At 37.6% G+C, this 13,884-nt stretch overlaps 1 protein-coding gene across 8 annotated transcripts in view; it reads left to right on the top strand.

The window, feature by feature from the left end:
- Positions 1-13,884, top strand: part of LOC117321019 (band 7 protein AGAP004871-like) — a 65,889-nt gene that overhangs the window by 48,963 nt on the left and 3,042 nt on the right. For 6 of the 8 annotated variants that reach the window (XM_033875527.1, XM_033875520.1, XM_033875540.1 and 3 more), the window contains exons 5-7: positions 1,536-1,739; positions 10,856-10,911; positions 12,442-12,520. In XM_033875527.1, coding sequence (XP_033731418.1) covers positions 1,536-1,739; positions 10,856-10,911; positions 12,442-12,520 — 339 coding nt within the window. Of the gene's footprint in view, positions 1-1,535; positions 1,740-5,231; positions 5,288-10,855; positions 10,912-12,441; positions 12,521-13,884 lie in introns of all 8 variants that reach the window. The other 2 variants (XR_004531201.1, XM_033875505.1) reach the window with 2 other exon arrangements.

The raw sequence follows: 13,884 nt of genomic DNA, 5'->3' as shown, positions 1-13,884 counted from the left end.
TCAATAATTCCTCTCTCGATCTTTAACAGTGTGATGTGTGACATTGCTATCAAAACACAGAAAGGTAATGTGTCCTTACCAGGAGTCTAGGCTAGACAGATCGACACCAAAATTCCTCAGAAGTTAGGCTAGACAAATAAAGACCAACCTTCCTTGGAGCTTATAGGACTGACAAATACATTTGTAGACACCAACTTTCCTCAGAATCTAGACCAAATATATAGACACCAACTTTCCTCAGAGCCTAGGCCAAACATATATATGCCAACATTCCTCAGAGCCTAGGCCAAACATATATATGCCAACATTCCTCAGAGCCAAGGCCAAACATATATAATTATGCCAACATTCCTCAGAGCCTAGGCCAAACATATATATGCCAACATTCCTCAGAGCCAAGGCCAAACATATATATGCCAACATTCCTCAGAGCCAAGGCCAAACATATATATGCCAACATTCCTCAGAGCCAAGGCCAAACATATATATGCCAACATTCCTCAGAGCCTAGGCCAAACATATATATGCCAACATTCCTCAGAGCCTAGGCCAAACATATATATGCCAACATTCCTCAGAGCCAAGGCCAAACATATATATGCCAACATTCCTCAGAGCCTAGGCCAAACATATATATGCCAACATTCCTCAGAGCCTAGGCCAAACATATATATGCCAACATTCCTCAGAGCCTAGGCCAAACATATATATGCCAACATTCCTCAGAGCCTAGGCCAAACATATATATGCCAACATTCCTCAGAGCCTAGGCCAAACATATATATGCCAACATTCCTCAGAGCCTAGGCCAAACATATATATGCCAACATTCCTCAGAGCCTAGGCCAAACATATATATGCCAACATTCCTCAGAGCCTAGGCCAAACATATATATGCCAACATTCCTCAGAGCCTAGGCCAAACATATATATGCCAACATTCCTCAGAGCCAAGGCCAAACATATATATGCCAACATTCCTCAGAGCCAAGGCCAAACATATATATGCCAACATTCCTCAGAGCCTAGGCCAGACAGATTGACACCAAAATTCTAGATAAATAGACACCAATTTTCCTTGGAGCTTAGGCCAGACAAATAAACACCAACTTTCCTTTGATTTACGGCCAGACAATTTAACACCAAAATTCCTCAGAACCTAGGCCAGATAAATAAACACAAACTCAGAGCCTATGACACACAGATACATGTATAAGTTGTGTCTATATATTTGTCTACATGTTTTAGGATTCTGGGGGTGGCTATGTAATGTACACTGGGTCTATATAGCCATTCATGTCGCTGTGTCTGTTTGTTTGTCTGCTGTGTCTGTTTGTTTGTCCGTATGTTTTAGGTTCTGACCAGATTTTGAGACAATGGCCATAGGTGTCACCATGTCTAAATGGTGTTAACTCTGTGATGGCGACTGTATTTGTTGCAGTGTCTAAATGTCTCTATATGTTTTAGGTTCTAACCAAGGATTCTGTGACGGTGACTTTTTGCTGTATCTATATATATTTGTCTATATGTTTTAGGTTCTGACCAAGGACTCTGTTACTGTGGCTGTGGATGCTGTGGTATACTATCGTGTCCAGAATGCCACCATGTCCATAACAAATGTGGAAGACGCTAACCGATCAACCCGTCTCCTCGCTGCTACAACTCTCCGAAATGTCTTGGGAACCAAAAATCTGAGTGAGATCCTGTCTGAGCGTGAATCAATTAGTCATGTGATGCAGGTGAGAGGACCATCAGCAGTACAAGTGTAATCCTAGTGTAATCTCTACTATCCTGTATATGTTACATTTTGACAACTTTTATATAATTGACAGATTTCCAGATATCAGCATTTGACTTTTACTGACAGTTGAAGCTATAATCTATTTCTTTGAACCAAATCCTGCTTCTTAGATCTGGTTCCCTATTTGACTTTTCCCCTAGTGAAATGAGCTTTTAGCTTTGTTAAATTAACTTGCATAAAACATTAATTAATGTTATTAAGAATCGGCCATGAAATTCAAAACCAGTGGAGAGACTCAAATGTTATGTCCCCTAACTACTGTATAATTCAACAACATCAATATTGCCCATTCCCATTTTTGTAATCAAATCAATTACTTTAAAAAAAATTAGTTTTTCTGCCAGTGTAAGGAATGGGCAGTACGGTAGTCATATCCTGCCTGTATTAGTGGTGGCCGTATCCTGCCTGTGTTAGTGGTGGTCATATCCTGCCTGTGTAAGTGGTGGTCATATCCTTCCCGTGTTAGTGGTGGTCTTATCCTGCCTGTGTTAGTGGTGGTCATATCCTGCCTGTATTAGTTGTGGACATATCCTGCCTTTGTCAGTGGAGGTCATTTCCTGCCTGTTTTAGTTGTGGTCATATCCTGCTGTATTAGTTGTGGTCATATCCTGCCTGTTTTAGTTGTGGTCATATCCTGCCTTTGTTAGTGGAGGTCATATCCTGTCTGTGTTAGTGGTGGTCATATCCTGTCTGTATTAGTGGAGGTCATATCCTGCCTTTGTTAGTGGTAGTCATATCCTGTCTGTGTTAGTAGAGGTCATATCCTGTCTGTATAAGTGGAGGTCATATCCTGTCTGTGTTAGTGGTGGTCATATCCTGCCTGTATTAGTGGTGGCTATATCCTGCCTGTGTTAGTGGTGGTCATATTCTGCCTGTGTAAGTGGTGGTCATATCCTGTCTGTATTAGTGGTGGTCATATCATGTCTGTGTTAGTGGTTATCATATCCTGTCTGTGTTAGTGGAGGTCATATCCTCTCTGTATTAGTGGTGGTCTCATATCCTGTCTGTATTAGTGGTGGTCTCATATCCTGTCTGTATTAGTGGTGGTCATATCCTGTCTGTGTTAGTGGTAGTTATATCCCGCCTGTGTTAGTGGAGGTCATATCCTGTCTGTAATAGTGGTAGTCATATCATGTCTGTATTAGTGGTTATCATATCCTGCCTGTGTAAGTGGTGGTCATATCCTGCCTGTGTTAGTGGTAGTTATATCCCGCCTGTATTAGTGGAGGTCATATCCTGTCTGTGTTACTGGTGGTCATATCCTGTCTGTGTTAGTGGTTATCATATCCTGTCTGTGTTAGTGGAGGTCATATCCTGTCTGTATTAGTGGAGGTCATATCCTGTCTGTGTTAGTGGAGGTCATATCCTGTCTGTGTAAGTGGTGGTCATATCCTGTCTGTATTAGTGGAGGTCATATCCTGTCTGTGTTAGTGGAGGTCATATCCTTGCTGTGTTAGTTGTGGTCATATCCTGTCTGTGTTAGTGGTGGCCATATCCTGCCTGTGTTAGTGGTGGTCATATCCTGTCTGTGTTAGTGGAGGTCATATCCTGTCTGTATTAGTGGTGGTCATATCCTGTCTGTGTTAGTGGAGGTCATATGCTGTCTGTATTAGTAGAGGTCATATCCTGTCTGTATTAGTGAAGGTCATATCCTGCCTGTGTTAGTGGAGGTCATATCCTGTCTGTGTTAGTGGAGGTCATATCCTTCCCGTGTTAGTGGAGGTCATATCCTGTCTGTGTTAGTGGAGGTCATATCTTGCTTGTGTTAGTTGTGGTCATATCCTGTCTGTGTAAGTGGTGGTCATATCCTGTCTGTATTAGTGGAGGTCATATCCTGCTTGTGTTAGTGGAGGTCATATCCTGTCTTGTTAGTGGAGGTCATATCCTGCCTGTGTAAGTGGTGGTCATATCCTGCCTGTATTAATGGTGATCATTTTCTGCCTTTATTAGTGGAGGTCATATCCTGCTTGTGTAAGTGATGGTCATATCCCGCATGTGTTAAGTGGTGGTCATATCCTGTCTGTATTAGTTGTGGTCATATCCTGTCTGTGTAAGTGTAGTCATATCCTGTCTGTGTTAGTGGAGGTCATATCCTGTCTGTATTAGTGGAGGTCATATCCTGTCTGTATTAGTGGAGGTCATATCCTGCCTGTGTAAGTGGAGGTTATATCTTGCTTGTGTTAGTTGTGGTCATATCCTGTCTGTGTTAAGTGGTGGTCATATCTTGTCTGTGTTAGTGGAGGTCATATCCTGCTTGTGTTAGTGGAGGTCATATCCTGCCTGTGTTAAGTGGTGTTCATATCCTGTCTGTGTTAGTGGAGGTCATATCCTGTCTGTATTAGTGGAGGTCATATCCTGCCTGTTTTAGTTGTAGTCATATCCTGCCTGTTTTAGTTGTGATCATATCCTGCCTGTGTTAAGTGGTGGTAATATACTGTCTGTGATAGTGGAGTTCATATCCTGTCTGTGTAAGTTAAGGTCATATCCTGTCTGTATTAGTTGTGGTCATATCCTGTCTGTATTAGTGGTGGCCATATCCTGCCTGTGTAAGTGGTGGTCTCATATCCTGTCTGTATTAGTGGTGGTCATATCCTGTCTGTGTAAGTGATGGTCATATCCTGCCTGTGTTAGTGGTAGTCATATCCTGTCTGTGTTAGTGGTGGACATATCCTGCCTGTATTAGTGGTGGCTATATCCTGCCTGTGTTAGTGGTGGCTATATCCTGCCTGTGTTAGTGGTGGTCATATCCTGTCTGTGTTAGTGGTGGACATATCCTGTCTGTGTTAGTGGTGGACATATCCTGCCCGTATTAGTGGTGGCTATATCCTGCCTGTGTTAGTGGTAGTCAGATTTATTTTGTTTCATTTAGCATTAGTGCCAATAGTATGTGTTGTTACTAACAGTGAACTAACAGGAACATCAAGTTGTCTGATGGTACAGTGTATATATTCTATATAGAACTTCCTGTAGTTTCGTTCTGATCAGGGGCCTTGGCAGAGTAGCATTCACTTAAACTCTTTTACCTGTCACCTTACTAACAAGATAACAAAACTTATTACATACATCTGTAAATCAGATAGACTTGCTCAAGTCTGTAGTGTGGTATTATTCCTGAACTTCCCTGTCACTGTTTTGTTTATATTTGACAGGTCTATGACAGAAAATTGGGTAAATCCTAACAAAAGCTTTTCATAGACTCCCGTTTGTTGTTTTAGAGTTTTAATCAAGAGTTTTGATCAAGTTGCTATTTTGCAACTTGAAAAATACACCTCTTAACATACATCAGTCCCTTCTGTTGTAGTCGCTCTTAAAATGTAGTACAAACTAAAAATGTATACATTGTATATGATCTGGACTTGATTTCTTGGCACTCCCTGGGGACTATCTGTGATAGGGATGTCTATACTCTCTGAGGGAAATTATGTTACAGGCCAACTTATTTGAATGCACAAACCCCTGGGGTATCCATGTAGAACGTGTTGAGATGTAAGTATATAGAACAGCGGACTGTGTGCAACATTGGACTGACTTTCAGTGGCTGCATGCGTTATTTGACACTGCAATCTGTGAGCAATAAGTCGGTTTTTTTAGTCCATGTATTTTCATGCATGTAATCATGGCATTTCGCCAATATGATTCTTTATCTTTCACACAGGAACCATTCCGAAATCCTTGGTAATATTGTAAGATTAAAGAAATGATTCATTTGCTATTTTAAAACTACATTTTTCAATTAAAGTTATTTTATGTGGAGATAGTTAGACTGGTAACTGGGGCACAGTTATTTCAGAAATGGAAGTTCCGACTCGGAGATTGCAGTGTTGATATAATGTTAGTGGTGAAGATATTGATTATTACAATGTGTAGTGTGGAATGTATTGATTGTGTATGCATGTGCACTAGATCTGCTACATCTTCATTTTCCTTTGTTAAAAATATTAAAAATTCATAAAGAAAAAAAACAGGAACTGTTAAAATCAATTATAATTAAGACTTCACTCATAATCTCCATCTTATAACCATCCCTAGAGCAATGACAATAGTTGTTGGGGGCATGAACATAAGAGGTTGGGAAGAGCCAATGTTGGGGACATGAACAACAGTTGTTGATGTGAACAGTCAATGTTTGAAACATGAGCAACAGTTGTTTATGTAAACAGCCAATATTGGAGACATGAACAACAGTTGTTGGTGTAAACAGCCAATGTTGGGGACATGAGCAACAGTTGTTGGTGTAAACAGCCAATGTTGGAGACATGAACAACAGTTGTTGGTGTAAACAGCCAATGTTGGGGACATGAGCAACAGTTGTTGGTGTAAACAGCCAATGTTGGAGACATGAACAACAGTTGTTGGTGTAAACAGCCAATGTTGGGGACATGAGCAACAGTTGTTGGTGTAAACAGCCAATGTTGGAGACATGAACAACAGTTGTTGGTGTAAACAGCCAATGTTGAGGACATGAACAACAGTTGTTGATGTGAACAGCCAATGTTGGGGACATGAACAACAGTTGTTGGTGTAAACAGCCAATGTTGGAGACATGAACAACAGTTGTTGGTGTAAACAGCCAATGTTGGGGACATGAGCAACAGTTGTTGGTGTAAACAGCCAATGTTGGAGACATGAACAACAGTTGTTGGTGTAAACAGCCAATGTTTGAAACATGAGCAACAGTTATTGATGTAAACAGCCAATGTTGGGGACATGAACAACAGTTGTTGGTGTAAACAGCCAATGTTTGAAACATGAGCAACAGTTGTTGATGTAAACAGCCAATGTTGGGGACATGAACAACAGTTGTTGATGTAAACAGCCAATGTTGGGGACATGAACAACAGTTGTTTATGTAAACAGCCAATGTTGGGGACATGAACAACAGTTGTTGATGTGAACAGCCAATGTTTGAAACATGAGCAACAGTTGTTGATGTAAACAGCCAATATTGGAGACATGAACAACAGTTGTTGGTGTAAACAGCCAATGTTGGGGACATGAACAACAGTTGTTTATGTAAACAGCCAATGTTGGGGACATGAACAACAGTTGTTGATGTGAACAGCCAATGTTTGAAACATGAGCAACAGTTGTTGATGTAAACAGCCAATGTTGGGGACATGAGCAACAGCTGTTGATGTAAACAGCCAATGTTGGGGACATGAGCAACAATTCTGGATGTAAACAGCCAATGTTGGAGACATGAACAACATGTTGTGAACATCAATGTGAACATCAAATGTTGGATGCATGAACGTGTTGATGTTGACAACAGATGTTAGGGAAACATGAATGACTGATGTTGATGTGAACAACAGATGTTTGTGACATGAACAACAGATGTTACCAACAATTATTGATGACAATAAACAAATGATGGGGCCTGAACAACAGATATTTGGGACATGAGGAACAGGTATTTTCTTCTTGAACATCAGTTGTTGATGTGAACAACATGTTCTAGACATGAACAGCATATGTTGGGGCTTGATCAACAGGTTGCTCATGTGAACAACATATGAACAACAGATTTTGATATGAACAACAAATGTTGATGTGAACAACAGATGTTCCAGACATAATCAACAGTTGTTCAGAGGTTCAAATATAGAAGTAATCCAGGTAAATCTTGCAAAGATCATATCCTATTTCATGAATGTTTTGGAATTTTCAGAATAATCAGCATTATCAATCTCTGTCTATGTTTGACACCTTAACCTATCTATATTCATCACAACATCCTGTTACATACCTGAATTATCTCCCCTTAATGACTATACAAATTCAAGTAAAGATTAGGATCGTGTGAACATTAGACAGTTATTACTTACCAGAGATACTGCCCATTACTTACACATTACAGTTTGTTTATACAATAGTACTTAGAATAAGAAAAACATGGCTTGTTGTATTTTAACTGAAGGGAACTCAAGACTGCTGTTTGGTTTGAAGGGCATTTGTGGTTCAGTGTTTGTTGGTGAAAAGTTCATAATAAACATAATGTTTAAATGTGTTTTTGTAAATGTAGTGTCTCCAGTGTCTCTTCCTGCATAATTAAATATCTAATCTTTGTCGAATCAGTCTCCTCTCTAGTGACTACATCTCTTATCTTAGTTAAATCGGTCTCCTCTTTAGTGACTACATCTCTTATCTTAGTTAAATCGGTCTCCTCTTTATTGACATCTTAGTTAAATCGGTCTCCTCTTTAGTGACTACATTTCTTATCTTAGTTAAGTCAGTCTCCTCTTTAGTGACTACATCTCCTATCTTAGTTAAATCAGTCTCCTCTTTAGTGACTACATCTCTTATCTTAGTTAAATCGGTCTCCTCTCTAGTGACTACATCTCATCTCTTAGTTAAATCGGTCTCCTCTTTAGTGACTACATCTCTTATCTTAGTTAAATCAGTCTCCTCTTTAGTGACTACATCTCTTATCTTAGTTAAGTCAGTCTCCTCTTTATTGACTACATCTCTTATCTTAGATAAATCAGTCTCCTCTTTAGTGACTACATCTCTTATCTTAGTTAAATCAGTCCCCTCTTTAGTGACTACATCTCTTATCTTAGTTAAGTCAGTCTCCTCTTTAGTGACTACATCTCTTATCTTAGTTAAGTCAGTCTCCTCTTTATTGACTACATCTCTTATCTTAGTTAAATCAGTCTCCTCTTTAGTGACTACATCTCTTATCTTAGTTAAGTCAGTCTCCTCTTTATTGACTACATCTCTTATCTTAGTTAAATCAGTCTCCTCTCTAGTGACTACATCTCTTATCTTAGTTAAATCAGTCTCCTCTTTAGTGACTACATCTCTTATCTTAGTTGAATTAGTCTCCTCTCTAGTGACTACATCTCTTATCTTAGTTAAATCAGTCTCCTCTCTAGCGACTGCATCTCTTATCTTAGTTGAATTAGTCTCCTCTCTAGTGACTACATCTCTTATCTTAGTTAAATCAGTCTCCTCTCTAGTGACTGCATCTCTTATCTTAGTTAAATCGGTCTCCTTTCTAGTGACTACATCTCTTATCTTAGTTAAATCAGTCTCATCTTTAGTGACTACATCTCTTATCTTAGTTAAGTCAGTCTCCTCTTTATTGACTACATCTCTTATCTTAGTTAAATCAGTCTCCTCTCTAGTGACTACATCTCTTATCTTAGTTAAATCAGTCTCCTCTTTATTGACTACATCTCTTATCTTAGTTAAATCAGTCTCCTCTCTAGTGACTACATCTCTTATCTTAGTTAAATCAGTCTCCTCTTTAGTGACTACATCTGTTATCTTAGTTGAATTAGTCTCCTCTCTAGTGACTGCATCTCTTATCTTAGTTAAATCGGTCTCCTCTCTAGTATCTACATCTCTTATCTTAGTTAAATCAGTCTCATCTTTATATAGTGACTACATCTCTTATCTTAGTTAAATCAGTCCCCTCTTTAGTGACTACATCTCTTATCTTAGTTAAGTCAGTCTCCTCTTTATTGCCTACATCTCTTATCTAAGTTAAATCAGTCTCCACTTTAGAGACTACATCTCTTATCTTAGTTAAATCGGTCCCCTCTCTAGTGACTACATCTCTTATCTTAGTTAAATCAGTCTCCTTTTTAGTGACTACATCTCTTATCTTGGTTAAATCAGTCTCCTCTTTAGTGACTACATCTCTTATCTGAGTTAAATTAGTCTCCTCTTTATTGACTACATCTCTTATCTTAGTTAAATCGGTCTCCTCTTTAGTGACTACATCTCTTATCTTAGTTAAAACAGTCTCCTCTTTAGTGATTACATCTCTTATCTTAGTTAAATCAGTCTCCTCTTTAGTGACTACATCTCTTATCTTAGTTAAATCAGTCTCCTCTTTAGTGATTACATCTCTTATCTTAGTTAAATCAGTCTCCTCTTTAGTGACTACATCTCTTATCTTAGTTAAAACAGTCTCCTCTTTATATAGAGACTACATCTCTTATCTTAGTTAAATCAGTCTCCTCTCTAGTGACTACATCTCTTAACTTAGTTAAATCAGTCCCCTCTTTAGTGACTACATCTCTTATCTTAGTTAAATCAGTCTCCTCTTTAGTGACTACATCTCTTATCTTAGTTAAATCAGTCTCCTCTTTAGTGATTACATCTCTTATCTTAGTTAAATCAGTCTCCTCTTTAGTGATTACATCTCTTATCTTAGTTAAATCAGTCTCCTCTTTAGTGATTACATCTCTTATCTTAGTTAAATCAGTCTCCTCTTTAGTGACTACATCTCTTATCTTAGTTAAAACAGTCTCCTCTTTATATAGAGACTACATCTCTTATCTTAGTTAAATCAGTCTCCTCTCTAGTGACTACATCTCTTAACTTAGTTAAATCAGTCCCCTCTTTAGTGACTACATCTCTTATCTTAGTTAAATCAGTCTCCTCTTTAGTGACTACATCTCTTATCTTAGTTAAATCAGTCTCCTCTTTATATAGTGACTACATCTCTTATCTAAGTTAAATTAGTCTCCTCTCTAGTGACTACATCTCTTAACTTAGTTAAATCGGTCTCCTCTTAAGTGACTACATCTCTTAACTTAGTTAAATCAGTCTCCTCTCTAGTGACTACATCTCTTATCTTAGTTAAATCAGTCTCCTATCTAGTGACTACATCTCTTAACTTAGTTAAATCAGTCTCATCTTTATTGACTACATCTCTTATCTTAGTTAAATCAGTCTCATCTTTATATAGTGACTACATCTCTTATCTTAGTTAAATCAGTCTCCTTTCTAGTGACTACATCTCTTATCTTAGTTAAATCAGTCTCCTTTCTAGTGACTACATCTCTTATCTTGGTTAAATCACTCTCATCTTTAAAGACTACATCTCTTATCTTAATTGAATCACAATCTACTCTTTACCGACTGAATCACTGAATTTAATCACTCTCCTCTCTAGTGACTCCTACCTTACTGAAATCACGACCTCCTCTTTAGTCTTTATTTGTCTTTTTATTAGACATGTAGATGACCTGTTTTACACACAGATTCCTTCAGAAGCAGTGTTTGTGTTTATTTTGTACACTGACATTTTTCCTTCAGAGTTCACTGGACGATGCCACTGACCCCTGGGGTGTCAAGGTAGAGCGTGTTGAAGTGTAAGTACAGCAAGTTATGTATACTGAGAAGAGGCTTCACATCTTAAATGCCAACATATGGACATTAGAATTACACTGCAATAATGGACAATTTCAATATAGATCACTTGTGCACTTCTGTATCACTAATAGGGCAACTCTTTTAATATTCCAACTCACTTGTATATACTAGCATCAAGTAGAGTTTCTGTAAATATCATTGAAGTAATTTTTTAAACATTTAAATAATTCTGCAATATCTCATTAATATGCTATTGATGGTGTTTTATGCTTCATCAATCTGTTATGTCACAGGTAAGTACCGCTGTTTATTCTCACCTGAGAGTATTATGTACGACCTTAAATAAAAACCTTGTCAGGTTGTCAATCATATTCCACCATACACAGTGGATGAGGAAGCACATTAGGAATCACCACTCCACATCAGTGAATTTCTTTTGTCTAGGAAAGTTGGAGGGAAAAATAATCAATATTGTAGACAGAGGACTCTTAACAATCGAGACTAGACCTGTGTTAAACTTCCAAACTCTCACCCTTGGTGATTTTTCTGGCTTCATCTCACTGAAGTGACAGATTTTATCAAGCCACCATTGTAGCATGTTTTCTGTGTTATACTGAAGTTCCTATTTAATTTGTTTGTGAAATTGAAGCAGTAGGCATGTTTTAGTGTGATTAACATAAAACTCTTGTGAAGATTTTCAAGCTTTTCAGACTTATTATTATGGAATGAATTTTATATGTTTTGTCCTGATTTTAATCAGTACACGTTTTATGGTATGATTCTAAATGCATTTCATTTGACATCAAGATGGTGATATTTGTCTCATCTCACTTGACATCATTACATAATATGCACATAAAATGTTGTACGCTGTGTAGTCAAATATTTGTGTTCAGTGTTTTTCCATTAGGCAATAAAACACAGAATTTAGTCATTTACAATTATGTTATTATGCATTAGAATCCTTGATGGTATACCCAGCGGGCTGTGGATATTCTGGTTGTGATCAGTGTGTTACACTGTACAACTTCTGTCAGCCATCTATTACAATTATTTACAGTTCTTTAAAATGTCATGACATTTGGAATATAGCTTACTGGATACAAGGATTATCAGTTTTGCTGAAATAAATTACAATTATCCATTTTTACCATTTTTAAGGTCACATGAAGTTAAAACTAAAACTAAAACCTGCTTGTAAAGAACTAGTCTTGTTGCAGTAAAATACTACAAAGCTATGTTTTAACTTTTTAAGTTTACATACAAATTCTGCTTAATAACAAGGTGTCTAGTAAATAGACAAGGTATGAAATATCAGCTGGCAAGTTCTAATGAACATTATATTGACCTTATTTCAAGGTCATGCTTTTGTTGAAATTTGTTGAAAACTTCAAACAGTTTGAAAATAATCTTTATGATTTTTATTGTGACAAATCATCATGTGTGTTCATATTGATAACCTTGACACACATTGAAGGTCAGATAGATTTAGTGATGTTTCTTGATGGATATAATGATTTTTTTTCCAGTAAGGACGTTAGACTGCCTGTCCAGTTACAAAGAGCTATGGCTGCTGAAGCTGAGGCTGCTAGGGAGGCCAGAGCTAAGGTCAGTAACAGAACAGATTGAACATGTGTACTGCTAGAGTATTCTGATTTGGCAATAAAATGAAGATTCCATTTTTAGTTCATTCCTAAATCACTATAAGCTGTTTGTATGACCTTCTATAGTAAACCAAAGATTTATGAATGTGTCATCTATAAATCATTATATTCAGTTTATATATACATATACAGTCGAACCTGTCTATAGCGACCGCCCAAGGGGAGGCAGAAAAACGGTCACTATAGACAGGTTGCCTTTATAGACAGGTCAAAATTATTGCACCAACCAATTTATTTAAAACTGCCATAAATAAATTGTCATTGAAGAGGGCATTCAGAAGACCAGTCAGAAGTTAAATAAATGCATAAACTTTATAAATCTGAAGGGTTTAATATTTAATGATTTGTGGACCCACACACAAAATATAACTCAAAATGGTCTGATAGATTTTTTTTTTTAATTTTGTTCTGAAATAATGCTATATGTATCTATCAAATTATCTCCCTTGCTTTCATAAATAAAGAAAAAGAATACACAATAATTAATTAATTCATTATATTTGTGTTACTACTAATTATTTTATGTTATAGTCTTAGTTCTTAAAACCAAAATATTTTTTTTTCTGACCCAAATTGAAATCCGGATATTTGTGTCAGTTTACGACTTTTATTTAGTATTGACTAATTAAAGATGGCGGCAGTACAAACGCTAGTACCGACAGATACGATTAAGAAAGGCATTATTGGCTTTCATGTGAGTAAATCTTGTTGACAGATATGACCAGTGTTTGTTATTGAAGTGATGTATCCTAGTTGTAATCACAAAATTAACTGACCGTGTCAAATGAAGCCACCTGTGCACAGTTGTAATGTAATACCGACACGCATGGTGACCCGACTCCTCTCTTACCGAGCCCCAGGCCAGGGCAACTACAGTAATTATATAGGCTAACAGGTGGTAGGGGTCTTTTGTTTATATACTCAGGCCAGGGTTGTGGTGCTCATTTGTTTGTATAATCAAGCCAGGGTCGATGTGTCTGAATTTTCCGGGGGTTTATGATGGATGACTGCCGAGAGCAGAAAATGGCTGACACAAATCGGTCGCTATAGAAAAAAAATTAGCGACCGCCGTTCCGAAATCACCGGTCGTTAGCCACATTAGACAGGTAGTCGCTATACAGAGGGTCGTTATATAGTAAAATCTCACGGGGAATCTTAAAACCGGTCGTTATAGACAGGCAGTCGTTATATACAGGGGGTCGTTAGAGCAGGTTTGACTGTATCTTAACTCTGATACATTTTTGGTAACATGGGAAGTCAAAATCTTATTAGAAGATGTCTCTCCTACCTCTCAACATTGGAACATCA

This window comes from Pecten maximus, chromosome 2 (assembly GCF_902652985.1).
Source record: "Pecten maximus chromosome 2, xPecMax1.1, whole genome shotgun sequence".
Classification (NCBI taxonomy): domain Eukaryota; kingdom Metazoa; phylum Mollusca; class Bivalvia; order Pectinida; family Pectinidae; genus Pecten; species Pecten maximus.
Note: the sequence above shows the minus strand (reverse complement) of the source record. Positions and strands in the feature narration are given on the sequence as shown.